The sequence below is a fragment of the Nycticebus coucang genome, chromosome 3, assembly GCF_027406575.1.
Source record: "Nycticebus coucang isolate mNycCou1 chromosome 3, mNycCou1.pri, whole genome shotgun sequence".
Lineage (NCBI taxonomy): Eukaryota > Metazoa > Chordata > Mammalia > Primates > Lorisidae > Nycticebus > Nycticebus coucang.
Genome location: NC_069782.1, coordinates 64,609,096 through 64,627,457, shown reverse-complemented (window position 1 = coordinate 64,627,457; position 18,362 = coordinate 64,609,096). Strand labels below are relative to the sequence as shown.

Below are 18,362 nucleotides of genomic sequence, written 5' to 3'. Positions count from 1 at the left end.
CCCTATACCTCTGCTCCGTGTTAAAGATGGCGAAGACATGCTTATTGGACATGAAGCCCTTCTCCACGTCACGGATCTTGAGGTTGTCCAGAGGCAGCATGTACTTCTTCTCCTTCTCCTGAGGGTAGAAGAGGAAGGGGTCACTCTGGGCAGTCTATGTGACATCTCAGGATGTTGTAGGCCAGAACAACAGCCAGCACCTCATGTTCCCTGTGCTGGTCATTGTTAAAGATTTATTCACCTGCCCTGGCCATGCTGGCCTCCCGCCCCCTCCCCAAGCATCCCAAGTGGGCTCCTTCCCCAGGGTCTCTATACATGCAGGCTTTGCTTAGACCCCCCTATGCCCACATGGCTCCCTCCTGGCCTCCTCAGGTTTTTGTGCAGAGGGGACGCTTCACCTTGATGCCATCCTGCATCCTCCTTCCCTTGCAGAATACACCACATGTCTTGCACTTATTGACCTAGGTCACTGCCTGCCACTGGACTGATGCAACAGCTCCCTGAGGGCACAGACTCCCCTCTTTGCTTCACTTCTGACACTTATAGGGGGATAAGTGAGTCGGTTAGCTTTGACTGTGCTGAGAAGCCAACCAATCCTAGGCACAGGGAGCAAATGGAACCATCAAGATGGCTTACATCTTCCCAAGAGCCAAGAACTGAGTGAGCACCGAGATCCCATTTTACAGAGAGGGAGACTAAGGCACAGAGAGGGACAGGCAGAGTCAGGGACAGGGCTGGGATTTAAACCCTGGCCACCTCAGATAATTCCAGAGCTAGGAAAGTACTGCCTGGGCCCAATGCTACAGAAATGTCACTTACTTTCTAAGAGTAGTCTCATTTAGCAAACACTGACCAAGGGCCAGGATGGCAGCCCCACAGGCTGAGGAGACACGAAACTGGTGCCAGCACGCAGAGCCCTGTGCTCACCCACTCATAGAGGCTAAGCAGACCCGACCTCCACGCCTATGTGATCCACAGCAGCAGCTCTCAGTGACCAACGCCAAACACTGTTTGGCCATCAGCTCATGGAACTCTGCCCTGCCCTCCAATCTGTGGAGGGAAACTGGCTGCCTGGGTCCACACAGCTGGTGGCTGAAGTGACAGCAGGACTTCAGAAGCCAGGTTCCTCTAGTCCAACACACCGAGGGACCTTCTTTACTGCCTGGTCATCTCTGGGAGAATTCTCACATGTCCCATCACTGTGGGTGGCCCCCAGAAAGGCTGCTACCTCCCAAGTTCAGTAGTAGCTCCAGTGATGTGAAGGGAAGCAAGTAGCAGGCTTGGCACACATGGGTGTCAGAAGCTCAGCATGGCTGAGGTTGATGCCAACTCTACCTGTGCCTAGCCACGTGTCCTTGGCCTTGTCACTTCCCCATCTGGGCCTCAGTTGAGACAGGTGAGCTGTGGACTAAGGCAACATGTGAACTGCTGAGCATGGTGCTGACCGCAGAGTTGTGTTCAGTGAACCAGGGGTTTTCTTTTTCTTTCTTTCCTTTTTTAGAGATACAGTCTCACTTTTATGGCCCTCAGTAGAGTGCCGTGGCATCACACAGCTCACAGAAACCTCCAGCTCTTGGGCATAGGCAATTCTCTTGCCTCAGCCTCCGGAGTAGCTGGGACTACAGGTACCTGCCACAATGCCCAGCTATTTTTTTGTTGCAGTTTGGCCAGAGCCAGGTTCGAACGGGCCACCCCCAGTATATAGGGCTGGCGCTCCACCCACTGAGCCACAGGTGCCACCAGGGGTTTTCTTTTGTTGCTCTTTCTGGTTGCTCTAAGGGCCACCTGCAAGATTCTGGGTCAGGAAGAAGCAGGACAGCTGGAGGGCCACAGAGGGAAGGCACCCTGCCCCCACTCCTGGTGCAAACCGGCAGCCCAAAGGAGGCTATAGCAGCAAAGCCAGGCTGTCCCGTATTCCTGGGTCTGGGTCCCCCAAACTCTCTGGGAAGAGTTTTGAGGGCTTTAGAAGGGGCCTGATAGGGGGCTCTGTAGGAAGAGCCTAGAAGTTTGCACATGGGTCTTTGCTGCCCTGACCCTATCCTGTTGTGAGGCCAGAATCTTCCAGTCAGTCAACCAGGCCAAGTAACTGAGTCACAGTCTATTTCAGCTTCTAGTGAGATGTCCCATCTGGAAGTGTTTAGAGCGATTCTGCCTGGAATGCAGGGGTGGCCTTTCTAGTGCCGCCAGCTCGAACATGCACACACACTCACACATGTGCACAGAACACACACACACAAGCACGTGTGCACCCTCTTCCCTGCCGCAACCACCAAAAAACAGATCTCCAGTGCACAGAGGCCACAGACCCAAACCTTCCCTCCTGCCCCCTACTTCTCTTTAGGATTTCCGGAAGACCCAGAACTTTCTCCAGTGCAAGCAGGCCCCAGTATTGCTCTCAGAAGAGTACAAGAGTTGGTGCGGACTATCTTGCGCGGACCAGTGGCCTTCTCGCCTGCTGGGAAACGCTGAGGTGCAGCTACACACAGTGGCCCAGCGGCCATCTGGGGGACCAGGGACAGTCAGCTGCGCCAGCCCACTGTGCACACCACCTGTGCAGGAGCCTCTGAGAGCACAGTAGTCTGAACATTGGTTGGGCCAAGCCGGGTGAACAGCACACCAGGACAGCCCCTTTGGACCCTCCAACTTTCTGCCATCCCCAGAATGGGGCAGAGCTGGTGGCAAGTATCATCTTCCAGCACCCACTGGGGTGGGGACTGAAGATTCCAAAGGGGGCCTGAATAGGAGGGCGGGCTCTGGAAAAAAGAGGGAGCCCTGTGGCTGGCTGTGGAGGAATTGTTCCTTTATTCCTAGCCCATGGCTGTACTATCTCCTCCTATGCATTTTTTTTTTTTTGTAGAGACAGAGTCTCACTTTCTGGCCCTCGGTAGAGTGCCGTGGCCTCACACAGCTCACAGCAACCTCCAACTCCTGGGCTTAAGCGATTCTCTTGCCTCAGCCTCCCGAGTAGCTGGGACTACAGGCGTCCTCCTTTGCATTTTTAAAATCAAGACTGATGTCCTGCCTCTCACCAAGGCATCTCTCAAGTAGATGGCCTGTCCTTGGGAGTGGCAGCCATAGGGGAGGAGTTGCTGAGGGTCTCAGTGGGGATCCCAACTTGGGCAGTGGGGGGCCAGATGCTATATGTGTCCCTTGGTTCTGAGCCTCCAGGCTTTCATTACTGCTGTGCACAGCATCCCTGACTCTGGCTTGGGGCCCTAGGGAGGGCTGGGGACTCAGGCTTTCAACCCCCATCTGTGGAAAACGCCAAGGGTCATGTTTCAGTTGACAGAGAGGGTCTCTGCAAACTGGACTCAAAGTGCAGGCTGCTAGGCACAGGCTCAGGGGCCCAAAAACCTCTCTATGGCTCTCACCCGGGGGACTCCAGAAGGCTCCCTCACCCAGAGCCAAAGGGCAGGAGACCAACCCTCAGCTTGCTTGACTGCAAAGACACCATGGCACAGACTGGGTTTCAGGAGGCAAGGCAGGAAGAGGGGAAGAAGGGCGAATGTGCCACTCCTGTTGCCATCTGACCCCAGCCATTTTGAGGCATGAGACATAGGATCTGGATGTGTGTGTCCCTTGAGGAACCTATGGTGGGGAGGTGGCTGCAGACCCTCCCTCAACACCAAACCCTTGTAAGGTTCACTGAAACTGGGATTCTAGAGCCCTGGAGAACCTACTACCCCAGAAAGATACTCTCCAGGCCTCTCCAGGGCAGAGCCTCTGGTCCTCTGTGGAGGAGGATGATCACATGTACCCTGCAAGCCCTCCCACGTCAGGCCTGGGCTCAGGGCCGAAATGTCCTCAGAGTGTGTGACCACAGACATGGGAGATCTTAACCTACTCTGTGAGGCTTCCCACCTGTCTGACAACAGTGCTATCCTCAGGGTGGTGTGAGGATTTACTGAGGAGGGGAAGAAGGGTGCCTCAGTGGGTTCCCCACCCAGTGAGCCTATCACATGACAGGGGCTCCAGAGACATGGGGCTATCCTTACCCTGTACCCCCCTGGGGCTAGTAGGGGCCGCTGACCTGTCTGTGCACTAAACCCAGGGAGGTGCATGCTTGGGGCTAAGGCCTTCCTCTCCTGGGGTCAGGTTGGCTGCCTGTAAGCCCCCAGTAAGGGGCACTTCCCCAAGACCCTAAAAAGAGAGCTAGGTGGGATGTCTCTAGGGGTAACCAGAAAAGCCTGGTGTCTCCACTAAGGCCTTTGGCCTGGGTTAAGGGCTATACCATCCCAGAGATCATATGTACTGGCCAGCGGGCCAGCCTTGCACCCAATGCAGCAGCAAAGTGGTCAACTGAGACTCAAGGTCACACAACCCTCAGTGTCGTCTGTGGCAAAAGCATATCTCTCTGAGGCTCTAGTCCCTCCATAGTATACACTAGGGTCGGTGTGGGATGGTTCCCTCCTGCAGAGCATAGGACTAAGTGGAGGTGACCATCAGAATAGTCCACCAGACATATAAGCTGTGAGCCAGACAGTGATGGGCATGGTGCAGCTACAGTTTTGACTTTACAGGTGGAGAGACAACGAAACACTAACGGTTAAAGCCACCTGCCCAAAGGGGCACCTGTAGCTCAGTGGTTAGGGCACCAGCCACGTGCTCTGGGGCTGGAGTTCGAACCAGTCCGGGCCTATTAAACAACAACAAAAAAATAGCCGGGCATTGTAGCAGGCACCTACAGTCCCAGCTACTTGGGAGGCTAAGGCAGGAGAATTGCTTGAGCCCAAGAGTTTGAGGTTGCTGTGAGCTATGATGCTACAGCACTCTACCGAGGGTGACAAAGTAAGACTCTGTCTAAAAACAAAAAACAGCCATCTGCCCACGATCCTGGTGAAATCCCAGACGCCAAGCCCTAATTCTAGTGCTCAAGAAATTATAAATTCCCACTGCCCTCCCAGAAAAGTAAGGATTGTTAGCTGAGCTCACAATTGCCATATTCAGCAGCACTTCTATCCTTTCTCCGGGCCACTAGAGACCACTAGGTGGTCACAGGCACAGGGCAGCCACATTAGACCATATGGGGAGCTCTGTGTTGAAAGGTGGCAACAGGGGAAACAGGACTGGGCCTGGGAAAGCTACCAAGACACAAGCAAGAAACACAGTTCCATTGGCATAAGTACCCACCTCTGCATCTCAGTGACAGACCCAAATAGATAGCCTACTTAACACAGCCTTGGCTGATAATAGCCTGTGGGCTTCTCCCAGGGCAACCTAAGAAAATCAAAGAAACCGGCACCCATTGCTGGGGACACCCATAAGCCAACCTGATCTGGTTCAAAATGGGAAAAGGACTTAATGCTTAAGAAATAGCTAAGCAGTGGTTATGCTGAGACCTAAGTAAGTAAGGGGCCAATCAGGAGGGGATGGTGGGTCAGGGGCGGGGACAAAGGGCCTGGGTGGAAGTGCTTGGCCATGCTGGGGTTGGTGGTGTTCCCAGTCTGCCCCATAGTTTGTAGTGTGCGAGCCCCTCACACGACTAACAAAGCAACACACACAGCCCCCAGAGAGATTACTGCCCCTGCTCCCAGAGGCCTTAGACTTCCTTGTCATCATGATACTCGCTATGGACAAGCACCATGCAGTGGGCAGGGACCCAAATCCATCTCACTTCAAAGATAGGAAAACAGACTCAGAGAGATGAAGCGCCAGGCGGGCCCTGTAGGTGATGAAAACCTTATACTGGGGATGGAATACTCCACCCACGGCAGCACCCTTGAGAAAGCACAGCTCTTAGTGCATGCTAGAGGTTGCAGCCTCTTTCCACCCTTGGGTTGCTCCCTCACTTGTGACCTCCCTTCTCTCCTCTGTGCACCCACCTGCCACCAGGCCCAACCCCATAAGGACTGGGAAACAATGTCAGATGTCTGATACACCAGAGCTCCCATCCAGCCCCAGGTAATAGTCCCAGTGATGAGCTCTGGGGCACGATGGCACAGTAACAGAGTGAATGAATGAGCACCCACCCACTCTCGCCTAATTGCTCTACCCTCGCTGGCCACTCACCTCTTCATCCTTGTACCAGGACAGTGACTCTGCCGTCAGCACAAACCAGTACTCCTTGGAGCCGCCCTTCATTAGGCTGATGTTGTTGATGGTCAACCATCCCCTGCGGATCACCTGGGGGGAGCGTGTGGCTTAGCAGGGGACAATGCCCCATAGCCCCAGCCCAACCCCCAGTGTAGCCGCCAGCACCCTTGCTGCACAGCAAGGCAGAAAGCCAGGAAAGGGGCAAAGACACCTCCAGCCTGAAGCCAGGAAAGCCAATGCTACCTTTCCCCACGCCGAAAACCAATGTGGCACCGCCTGGCTGGGTGGGCAGACAGATACCGCCTCCCTGGGCCTGGGGATCACTGGGGAACCAGGTTGCCCTGACAACCCCTGTGCTGTCTGCATTTGGTTAACACGGGAGGCAAAAGGAGCCTGGTGTACTGGATTCAGAAGGGTCTCGGGCTTGTGTTTGGGAATGTGGCACACTTGAAGCTGGCCGTTGCCACACAGGACAGGAGGACTCGCCCACGCTGTGGTTCTTTCCTGCTCTCTTCTTGGATGCCGTCCTGCAGAACCTCACCATGCGTAGCCTCCACTGCTGCCCCTGCTGTTGGCTCACGAGCGCCCAGTTCACCAGTTGTGGAGGACAGTCCCACCCAGGGGACCTTCTAAGGGACTCCATAAGGACTGTCAGGGCTAGAGATAATGCCCCAAGCTGCTGCCCAGCCTGGTGGTGGCACTGTTGTCTGATTGACAGACACTTCAGGGCTCTGCGCTGGGAAGAATGGGGCTCCTGTGGCCATAGTTGTCATCTAAGTGGGGGGCAGAAGCCAGGTCTGTGCAGGGGGCTCACCTGACAGCACAGGCAGACTGAGGGTCCACAATCCCTACGTCCTGAGCCATGGAGGCATGAGTAGGCCAGCACCCCACCCCACGCCGCAGTCAGCCCATTTTGGACTGAGGACCTTGGGGCACTGGGAAGCACATGGTTACACAAGCAGGGCTTGGGGCCGAGGCAGGGACAGATTGGGCCAGGCTCCAGGCTGCAAAGAGCAGAGTGTGGCCAGGAACAGCTGGGAAGGGCTGTCAGAATAGAAGCACCAACAATGAGGCCCTTGGTGTCTGGGGCCTATCCTAATGCATAGCCCTCTGGAGGGTCCTCACCTTGCCACCCCCCAGCCTGCCTCCAGCCTCCTGCCTCTCCTCAGTGGCTGGGTGTGGGCTCCAGTCCACAAGAAGCCATGAAGACACAGGTGGCTACAAACTCCCAGGGGCCCCTGTGCTAAGTAGAAGTCCCTGCCTAGGCTGAGGGAAATGAAATGATACATGGCACCCCTTGTCAAGGCTAAGGGCACAGATTCTCCCTCCCTAGGATGATGAGACAGCTCTTGGGACTCCTGCAGCTGTCTGGGGCAGGCAGTAACCTCTGATCTGCAGCTGTCTAGGGCAGGCAGTAACCTCTGATCTGCCTACGCATGGGGTGCCTGGCAGGTGAGGGGGAAGATGGGAGAGCCCTGGAAAGGTCACGGCATCCTGTGGGGCTAACAGAGTAATTGGCTCTTCCCAGCTCACCCAGGACATCCTGGTTTTAGCACTGAAGGCTCTGTGTTCTGGGAACACCGTCATTCAACTGGGGTGGAAGGGTTGGGGGGTTGCCTTGCCTGGTGTTAGAACAGGACTGGGCACAAAATGAACGCTCAGCAAACATTGGTTCAGTTACTGAATGACAACCAGGGGAGGGAGAACAGGGGACAGGCTGTTAGGGCTTTCCCAGAGGAGAAATCATTACATAGTGAGGTCCCCACCACCAAGCTTGGGCCCAGCACAGTTCCACAAGGAGACAGATCTACCCAACAACCCTTCTGTGTCCTGGCTTGCTTGCCTCTGCCCAAGGTTTATACTGGTTAGAGCTGGTGTGAGTGCTGGCTATGCTTTGGGATGCATGGTTATGGGGAGAAGGGGGGCACCCTAGGAAGGGCATAGCAGAGCCTTGGGAGCAGGGGCTACTGGTCAGGCCTGATATAAGCCCCCAGGGAATTCTCCAAGGGAATTCAGCGACAAAATCCCACCCTGGGGAGCAATAAGCTGTGGGTAGCAGACACAAATACTACCAAGTCTAAAGAAAAGGGAGGGGCTGGGCCTCCTCATCAGAAAGCCAGGTTAGTGCCCAAAAAACACATCCCAAAGGGACTGGAATTAGAAGAGGGTGTGGGAGAGACAGAAGAGGCAAGCAGGTCCAGTGAGCCAGGGTGCACAGAGACAGGCATGCAGGCGCTCCGGGGTGGCTTGGGCAGCAGGCAGGAGGGGCACAGCAGGGGTGGACCACAGGCAACCTGGGCCAGCTTTCTCCCAGGGTGATGATCTTGGCCTGAGGCACCCAGGCAGGGATGGAATCCAAGGCTGGGAGACCCAGAGGTCATGGCCAGGCCCATGGCAGGGCTGAGCTGTGTGGCTGGGGGTGTGAAATCTGGTAAGAAAAGAAGGTCTGGACCTCTTGGGGTGGTGAGGAAAAGTAGGCATCTGGCCTGGCCTATGCGGGTAAGGATACTATTCAAGTTCCAAGGTGACTGGGGTGGATATATGAGGAAAGTGAGAACCACAGGCCAAGGCCCACTGATTTGTCCCACCATCATGGCTACTCGTCCAGGTTTTTGCTTTGGCCCTATAGCATCTTCCAGGACCTGGGAGCAGTGAGGCTTGGGTGCAAGATCAGCTCAGCTACTGGAAAGATCCTGGGGTCACCGGAAGTCTCTATCAGGGGGCAGTAGTACAGCCTACCCAATGCCTTGGTGGGTGGCAGTGGAAGAATATGCCAGAGCAGGAAGACTCTGTTAAGGCTGGAGACCCCCAGTCTTTGCTCTTCAAAGGAGAGCAGACTCAGAGGTGAGTGGCACCTGCCCCCGCACTAGACTGGGTGGGCCCCAAACCCACCTCACGCCCCACACTGGGCCCTGTCAAGAGCTCTGCACAAAAGGAGTAAATGTTACCTGCAACAGGGATGGCAAATACGATTTACCATGACAGGCCATGCCAATCATTGGTAAGAGAGCTGCCTGCCTGCAGCACTATGGAGAGAACTCTAGGCCTGGCAAGAAAGGGTGCTATGATCACTTAGTAATGCCTGTCACAGATAAAAGATAAGAGAAGGGGGTGAGTGGAACAGTCTCACCAATGATCATATTATATTTGCCATGGAGGCAGGACAGTGGCAGCATCTAGGAAGGAGGCCCCTGCTCAATTAGTCATGCCTGCCTTGGGTTCAGGACAGTTATAATCAGATTGTTGTATCTGCCACAGGAACAGGAGTGATGGCATGCTTATTGGGGAAAAAATACCAGGATTGATTAGCAATGTGTGATGCAGGCATGAGATGGAGAGGCACAAGGGAAAGAGTGCTGGATATATTAGTCATGCCTACCATGGGCACAGGAGGGGAAAATTAATGCATATGGAAAACTATACTCTGATCCATGAGTACAGTCTGCCAGGTGATGGTGATGGTAGGAGCAGCAGCAGCAAAAACCAGTGTCAGTAGGGCTTGAGCAAAATCTTTTATGGCCAGGGAGGTGAGTGGAGGCAGAGGCAGAATATCAGCTGAGTATTTGCCATCCCTGACTTATAGGAAATCAGGCAAACCTGTTAGGAATCAGCTGCAGGGGTGGGGGCCGACACAGGTGTTGATCAGGTTAGTATCTGTGTGAGTCAATTTACACTTAGGGCAACACGAACAAAGTCCAGCGTCAGCCACAGAGTGGGCTTTCCAGGTTAGCTTGATTTTTGGTATTTTTGTTATTTTGGAGGGAAGGGGAAGGAATGTTACAGGGTGGGCAGGGTCTCCATCACTACTAGATTCTCTAGCGTTTGCTACCACACTAAGCAGGTACTTACCAGGATCTCCCCCTTTGAAAATGCAAAGTTAGGATTGTGGGTAAATCAAGGAAGAGCAGGCAGAGGAAAAGAGACAAAAGGACGTGAAGGGGACAAAGAAAAAGCAGGAATACCATAAAAATAGAAGAGAATAGCAGGGGGAAAAAAACAGCAAAAGAAAAAAAAAATTACATGCTATTAATCATATTCATGGTGTTAATATTTAATTCATTATCATTTCCCGAAACAAAAAAGCAACATATATATTACCTACAGAAAGTGCAAAAAAAAAATTCATGCAGTGGTTATGTTCATCCTTCCAAGTGGCTCTAGAATCGTGCAAAGTAAATAGCTGGGTCCCCACCCCCACCCGATGTGGGGAAGGGGAGAGGATGATAGAAATTTTGCAAAGATGATAGGTTTTCTTAACAACAACAACAAAAAAGACTCTGGATACTGGCATTTACAAAGCTGTTCATATTGGCCATGGTACCTCACTGTGGCAAAATGGCAAGACAGAAAACCCTGCATGTGGCTCTGGGTTTCTTCAAGTGTGGGGTTCAAACCACTGCAGCATCAAACCACTGAGCTGCAGTGACAATGCAGGTTCCTACTAGTTCCCAATTGTAGGCTCCCAATCCCTGGGAAAGCCCCATTAAGGCAGAGACCTTGCTCCTGAGGGCCATGGTCTAAGCCTGGCCTTGGATGTCAGATAGGCCCTTCTGAGTGGATGAAATTTGCCCCCTCAACCCTGCCAGAGTGTCGTCTCTTAGATTGTTTTCCAATCCTTAAGTAGACAACTGAGGTCCAGAGAGTGGGCCATATGCCATCGCTGGGACGTCAGCACCCTTTAGCTCCCTCCCACTATCCAGGGTGCAGCAGGCAGAGGAGGGGTGGGCTACCTGATTGGGGATGGCCCTCTTCTTGTTCAGCTGTGTGCTCCTCTGCTGGGCACTGGAACCAAAGCATAGGGAAGGTTCATGTGGAGGAGACGCAGGAAGGAATAAGGAAGAAGAAGCCCTGGTGGCCCAAATGGGGGTTTTGTCCCTTGAGGGGCCAAATGAATAGCTATAGGTGGTTGTGGAGAGAAGCCCCCAGCATACAAAGGGCTGCCTGAGGGAACCAGCTCGGGCACAGGGAACAAGAAAATGTATCCGGTTAAATTGTGGCTTCTAGGCCCTCATCTCAGATCACCTCAGAAAGTCAATAAATTCTGGAGCTTCCAAGAGGGAGTATGAGAAGCTGGAGCCCCAGGTGGCCAGGAGGTAGATGTGATGGCTCCAGGGCCACCTGAGCAGCAGGCTGGTTGGGAGGTCAAACATTTTCCCCAACTTTGATCCCAACATATCCCAACATATAGTTGCAAGTGGCTCTAACTACAGGGCAACCAGCCTGGGAGATGTGAGCAGGCAACATCCATGTACCATGAAATGCCACTCATTTTGCATGACTCCTAAGCCCAATTAATTCAGAGGACTTTCAAGGTCAACAGGGTGTGTTTCTGTAAGGTTATTTGTCTATAGGCCCAGGTCTCTGTTCTTATCACCCTACTTCCTGGCTAGTCTGTGAAGGCCACTGCATTTTCTTTAAGTGGGTATCTGCTCCATCCCTCGTTGGTTCCATTATATGTGCTACTCCAACAATCACATGACCACTTGCAAACAATTTATATCTACTGTTCCTTATCATATATATATATACACACACACATACATAAGTGTATATATATATATAAATTTTTTTTTTTTCTGAGACAGAGTCTCAATGTGTCACCCTTGGTAGAGTGCTGTGCCATCACAGCTCACAGCAACTTCAAACTCTTGGGCTCAAGCTATTTTCTTGCTTCTGCCTCACAAGTAGAAAATGGCCTCCCTAGGTGCTGGGATTACAGATGTGAGTCACTGTACCCGTCCTCTACCTCATTTTCCTACTCATCCGCCACAATGCCCAGCTATTTTTTTGTTACAGTTATCATCGTTTCATCATTGTTTAGCAGGCCTGGGCTGGGTTTGAACCCACCAGCCCCAATGTATGTGACGGGTGCCCTAACCACTGAGCCACGGGTGCTGAGCCCTACATTTTCTTTTCTTATTCCTTTAGCTGAAACTTGAAAAACATGAAAAAGCAAATCAGCTTGGTCACAATCCTTTCCTGACTGCTTGTGGGGTTTGGCTTTAAAGTTCAAGTTGGCTTTTGGATAATGCAGAAAGTAGGATTCTGTTTCAAGTTCAGTGAAGTCTGGAAAACTAAGAATGGGGGTAGAATTTTTTTTTTTTTTGTAGAGACAGTCTCACTTTACCGCCCTGGGTAAAGTGCCATGACGTCACAGGACTCACAGCAACCTCTAGCTCTTGGGCTTGCACGATTCTCTTGCCTCAGCCTCCTGAGCAGCTGGGACTACAGGCGCCCGCCACAGTGCTACTTTTTCTTTTTTTTTTGTAGAGACAGAGTCTTACTTTACTGCCCTCGGTAGAGTGCCATGATGTCACAGGACTCACAGCAACCTCCAGCTCTTGGGCTTCCACGATTCTCCTGCCTCAGCCTCCTGAGCAGCTGAGACTACAGGCGCCAGCCACAACGCCCAGCTATTTTTTGGTTGTAGTTCAGCCGGGGCTGGGTTTGAACCCGCCACCTTCGGTATATGGGACTGGTGCCCTACTCACTGAGTCACAGGCACTGCCCGGGGGGGTAGAATTTTATCCAACAATTTCTGTAAGATTCAATGAGTTTATTGTAGGACTTTTCTATGGGCCCTGCTTGTAGTGTTTTGAGAAGGCAGTGAGAAGCCCAACTTCTGGGTTTTTTCCTTTTTAATTTCAGATTAATGTAAGAATAGGATACAAATGATTAGGTTACAATATTTGTGTTTGTTAGTTAAGATCCTTATTGTAGTTGTGTCCCAAGAAGCTCAACTTCCTAGCACAGAAAGGAGTCTGATCAATGCAGGTGGAGCCATGCTAAGTCAGCCTTTGCATCTGGGAGATGGGGAGATCCCTACTGTGTTTTTTGGTTTGTTTGGGTTTTTTTGAGACAGTCTCAAGCTGTTGCCCTCAGTAGAATGCCCGTGGCATCACAGCTCACAGCAACCTCAAACTCTTGGGCTTAGATGATTCTCTTGCATCAGCCTCCCCAGTAGCTGGAACTACAGGCACCTGCCACATGCCCAGATACTTTTTGTTGTTGTTGTAGTTGTCATTGTTGTTTTAGCAGGCCCATTACGGGTGCCGACCCTACTGTGTTGTTTTTTAGGGACTTTCTGGCTCCCTTGCTTGCTACAGTTCCCTCAAACAACAGCCAACATGGTGGGTAGCCCCTCTACCTTGCCTGGCATTTTTCATGTGCCTTGAGGAATTATCCAAAATCCTTCCCTCCTGGATAAGGTCTGGCCTCTCTCTCACCTCCACCTTGCCTTGGTCTACTGACCCTGCTTTTTCTTGCTGCCTGACTTCCCTGCTCCCAATTCTCTAAGGTCCCTGCCTGTCAAGTCGCTGTCACAACTTCCTTAGAAAGATCTCTCAGGGGCTTGGCGCCCGTAGTTCAGTGGTTAGAGCGCCAGCCACATGCACCAGGGCTGGTGGGTTCGACTCCAGCCAGGGTCAGCTAAACAACATAACAAAAAAATAGCTGGGTGTGGCAGGCGCCTGTAGTCTCAGTTACTTGGGAGGCTGAGGCAAGAGGATCGATTAAGCCCAAGAGGTTGAGGTTGCTATGAGCTGTGATGGCATAGCACTCTACAGAGGGTGACATAGTGAGACTCTGTCTCAAAAACAAAACAAACAAACAAACAAAAAAACACTCTCAGGGTCATATCCCTGATTCCCTTCTTCTATTTCTTTTTCCTGTTTTTTTTTCTTTTCAGACAGAGCCTCAAGCTGTCGCCCTGGGTAGAGTGCTGTGGCATCACAGCTCACAGCAACCTCCAACTCCTGGGCTCAAGCAATTCTCCTGCCTCTACCTCCCAAGTAGCTGTGACTATAGGTGCCCGCCACAATGCCCGGTTAGTTTTGTTTTGTTTTTTGGTTGCAGCCGTCATTGTTGTTCGGCAGGCCCAGGCTGGATTTGAACCTGCCAGCTCAGGTGTGTGTGGCTGGCGCCTTAGCCATTTAAGCTACAGGTGCAGAGCCTTTTTTTTTTTGTTTAGTTGAGATAGCATCTTACTCTGTAAGTGGCATGATCACAGCTCACTGCAGCCTCAAACTCTTAGATTGAAGTGATCTTCTTGCCTCCGCCTCCATAGCAGCTGGGACTACAAGAACGAACCATCACATCTGACTAATTTTTTGTAGAAACAGGGTCCCATCATGTTGGCCAGACTGATCATCATCACATCTCACAGCAACCTCCAACTCCTGGGCTCAAGCAATCCTCCTTCACACCTTGGCCTCCCTAGGTGCTGGGACTACAGATGTGAGTCACTGTACCTATCCCCTACCCCATTTTCCTATACTCACTGTGCTTGTAACACTTGGTGTGACAATGCCATCTCCCCATCCTATAGGCTCTGAAAAGGCAGAGCTATAGCTGGCTTATCCCCTGTACTAGCCCAGTGGCCTGGTACTGGCTCCTATAATTCTTCAATGGGCCCCTGGGATGTCCCACCCAGGCTTGGGGTCACCCACCAGAGCATTCCCATTCACACACTAGGTGAAAGGCACACAGCAGGCAATACCCACCCAGTGACCAGCTGCTCAGTATAGTAACAGCTGGGGGAAGTGGGAAGGCCCAGGAATCCAGAGGAAAGAGTGGTCAAAGGAAAAACAGGAGAGATTGTGAGAAGGAACTGTGGATGAAGTGTAAGAAGCAGAAACATCAAGGTGAGGAAAAGACAATAGCAGTGAAACCAGGGAGGGGGAACCAGTGGCTTCTGCCCTCATCTACCAGGAGGCTGGGAGAGCAGGGACAGGATAGGTTACCTTCCCTAGGGCTGAGGTGCAGCCCAGGTATAGAGCGTCCCAGCCTGCCTGCCTCCTGCGGGACAGCTCAGTCAAGGCCCTCAGCTTGCTTGAGCTCAGGGAAGACCGCCTGATGACAATCTTGTTCCTTTCTTCCTTCCTTCTTTCCACTCACCTTCCTTGTGTCCAGTACAGAACAGATCCTCATGCAACTTCCTCAGGTGCATCAGCAAATGTCTCACCCAGGTGACTACCTAGCTCAAGATATGGTTCTAGAGGTCCTCCCCAAGGAAGCTTGCCTGGATCCTCAAGGCCAGGGCAGAAGATTACCCTCTGGGCTCCGATGGGCAGAGCCCCCACTGGCACTAAGTGCACAGTGTCTTAACTGCCAGGGGGCCAGTTTGTCCACTGTCCCAGGGCCTTCCTCAGAGAGTAGGGCCTATGTCTGTGATTATCCCTGCCTTGTTGCAGAGCTGGTAAGGGCAGGCACACTGGTGGCATCTGCAGAGTGACTGCAGGGAAGCTGGCTAGTGAGCAGCGCTGCTATTCTCCCAGCCTCTGGGAGAAGGCTTTCATGAGCCTCCAGAACAAACTGAGTGTTGGCTAAGCCTTGCCAAAGGGGTCCAGAGGCTGATGGGTGACACCCGAGAATACAAACATTTGCATCTACATCCTGTCAAAAGTTGAGATCAGGCCCCTTCATATAGGTGCTATGGAAGATTCTGGTGTTAAATCTATAGTGTACACCTAGAAGACAGAAAGAACCCAAGCAGCACTTCCCAAAGAGCAGCCTCTGGATGTCTGAGACTGTGAGATGATATCTGTGAAAGGGCTGAGTCTGGGAGAAGGACACACTGATCTATGAAGGCTCTGACAAGTCCTACGAGGGCGGTAGCACTGAAGCAGGCAAGCTTGGCCCTTTGCCCTAGGGTCTGGTCACTGGGAGGGCTCATGGAAGGCATTTTGGTCAGAGACTGTTGGGACAGGAGCCACTATTAGCCCAGGAAACTTCCAGGTATTCTGAAATTGCTCTACCTTTACCCCAGGACCCCTGGCAGAGACCCACAGAGGGAATCCCAACTGCATTGCCTCCCAGGCTCTGAATTTGTGCCAGCCTGCCAGCTATTGTCCCCAAAAGTACATACTTGGCAAATCCAATGAAGTCTTCATGGTTCGTGTTTATGTAGGACTGCTCAATGTCGATCAGCAGAAGAATCTGCAAGAAAGTGGGGGTAACCCTGTGAGTACAGAGCCCAGAATAGTGGGAACAGCAGTGGCTTGAGCACATCCCACACTGGCCAGCAGGGGGCGCCCCAGAACCAGGCAGCTTCCTAGCATCTGGGCACTACACACCTCAAGGAAAGACCTGCGTCAGGGAGGAAGGGTGGTGGTTTCCAGAGTCAGGGCCTCCCAGGCAACTCAGTCTGAGTTGACAAAGCAGAGCCAGACTGCTCAGGCAAGGTGGACATGGGTTGACCTCTAAGGGCTAACCACTGAGGGCCAGAGTCTCAGCTTGGCCACTCACTGGCCAATGGGAGTTTGGCCCTCATGGAATGGGGTGATAGGTGGCCTAACCACAAAGCATTCAATAACTTCCATCCTAGTGCCTGGAGTTCTCTAAGTTCCACATTAAAACTGCAAAGCCTATTTTGGCCAAGTGAGAACATTAAAACACAACACACACAACCACACACAAGCACCCATGCACAAGTGTACACATATGCACACATACACAATTTGGAAAGGATTCACTCTCAGATAAGGTGATTGTGATGACACTACACTTGCTGAAAACCTCTCTAATCCTTTGTGTCCTACTCTGCCAGAAAGAGGTCTGTGTATGGAACCACAGACCCAGACAACTGCTTGGCTTGGTTCTTACAGAATGAGCCAAGCTGGCTCAGGTGACCCCAACTGACTCTGGGCTAGTCCTCATCCCTCAATGTGCCTCCAAGTCCACAAATACAAAACAGGACAAAGCAGTAGCGTGGTAGGGTTGTGGAACCACGCCAGAGTGCTCCAGGTGTGGGAGTCACCGTCAGATTAAGGCCTGAGTCTCACCAACCCAAGACTCTTAGATCATCCCTGGAGGTGTCACCTATGGGGCACCAGGGGCTGTGATGGGTTTGGAGGGGGGCAACAGCATTCTTGCCAACAATAACAACTACATGAATCAGATTCTTGCCAGCTGTTGACAGAGCTTGTAGGCTGCAGGTGCTGAGAGGAAACAGGCACAAGTGGACCCGTGGCACAAGGGGCTAACTGGCCAAATAAATAAAAACTAGGGGACCCTCTGAAGGATAAATGAGCTGGTTTCATCTCCCCCATGGAGAGAAGAGTGGGACCATCCTGCACAGAGCTATGTAAACAGCCCACACAGGCTCCACTCCATTCTGATTTGCGCAAACAGTCGCACAGGGGCCAGAAAAGACAATGAGGGAAAGGGACTTAAAGCAGGTGTTGGGCCATATGTAGGTGAAATGATGGCCTAAGGCTCAGCAAGTGGACTTGTGAACGTGTATCCCACGTTTTATGTGTGCTTGCATGGCTGTAAAAGAAAATGTTGAAACACAAAAAGCACCCTAAATGTCCTCTGGTGGGCAAACAAATACACAGGTCTGCTCTGACTACTCTGTGGAGCACTACATGGGAATCACAGCAGCAGAGGACTGATGTACTTGACATACAACACGGATAGATCCCAAAGCATTATGCCAAGTGATGGAAGCCAAGAGTCAAAGGCCACATATTATAGGAGTCCACTCAAAACATCGTAGTGACAGAGAGCAGACTGAAGTGGCCAGTGCCTGGGGGTTTGGGAGGGTCAACTAGAAAGGAGCACAGGGATGGGAATTTGGGGGGTTGACAGAACCACTCTGGATCTAGACTACAGTGTGTTATACACTGCTGTGTGCATTTGTCAACGCGCATGAAACAGTACACCCCAAATTTACTATATATAAATTGTACCTGAAAATTAAGACAAAAGCCAATACCTGGTCCTTGGTTCTCCCCTCCCGTTCACGGATGTAAGTGGTGACGATTCGCTCCGTCTCCTCTCGCAACCGGGGGTAGGAGCTGAGCTGTGGAGACGAGCAGAGAGGGATCACTGGCTGGGTCTACATGGCAAAGGACTCGACATATAGCATACAATTGGAACATGTGGGAGGAGGGAAAGGGATACAGGGGCCCACTGAGCCCCCACTCTACTCCTGTCTCCCTGCTCCAGCTGGGAGATAGGAGAACAGTGGGGGCACCATGGGCTGGAGAGGACATCAGGGCACCCATGCAAGAGCAGTTGCTTTTCAAGCCAGCGAGTGGGAGGTGGCAGAGAAAGTGGGTACCTTGTGTTGGCCAACTGGGGGTTCCAGGCATCTCCCTCCCACCCAACACTGGGTAACAGTAAGATCATCAGTGGCCTATGCCAAGCTTGTGAACACAGAGCTCCTACTCTAGGATAGTGAGGTCACATCTGGGCCATTAGCCTCGGAGGGACCCCCCCAGCAGAAAACCATTCCTGATGGCTGCAGATGTGGCCCCCCCAACCCCCCAAAACTCCACCACCCCTTCCTTTTTGCAGTGACCTAACCAAGCCATACTCATGGTGGA

General features: G+C 52.2%; 1 protein-coding gene across 13 annotated transcripts in view; it reads right to left on the bottom strand.

Moving 5' to 3' along the window:
- DNM2 (dynamin 2) overlaps positions 1–18,362 on the bottom strand; it is a 95,462-nt gene that overhangs the window by 7,793 nt on the left and 69,307 nt on the right. For 5 of the 13 annotated variants that reach the window (XM_053583254.1, XM_053583258.1, XM_053583253.1 and 2 more), the window contains exons 11-16: positions 17,750–17,836; positions 15,899–15,969; positions 10,764–10,815; positions 9,883–9,894; positions 6,010–6,123; positions 9–118 (exon numbers count right to left, since the gene is read on the bottom strand). In XM_053583254.1, the coding sequence (XP_053439229.1) occupies positions 9–118; positions 6,010–6,123; positions 9,883–9,894; positions 10,764–10,815; positions 15,899–15,969; positions 17,750–17,836 (446 nt within the window). Of the gene's footprint in view, positions 1–8; positions 119–6,009; positions 6,124–9,882; positions 9,895–10,763; positions 10,816–14,534; positions 14,565–15,898; positions 15,970–17,749; positions 17,837–18,362 lie in introns of all 13 variants that reach the window. The other 8 variants (XM_053583252.1, XM_053583247.1, XM_053583246.1 and 5 more) reach the window with 3 other exon arrangements.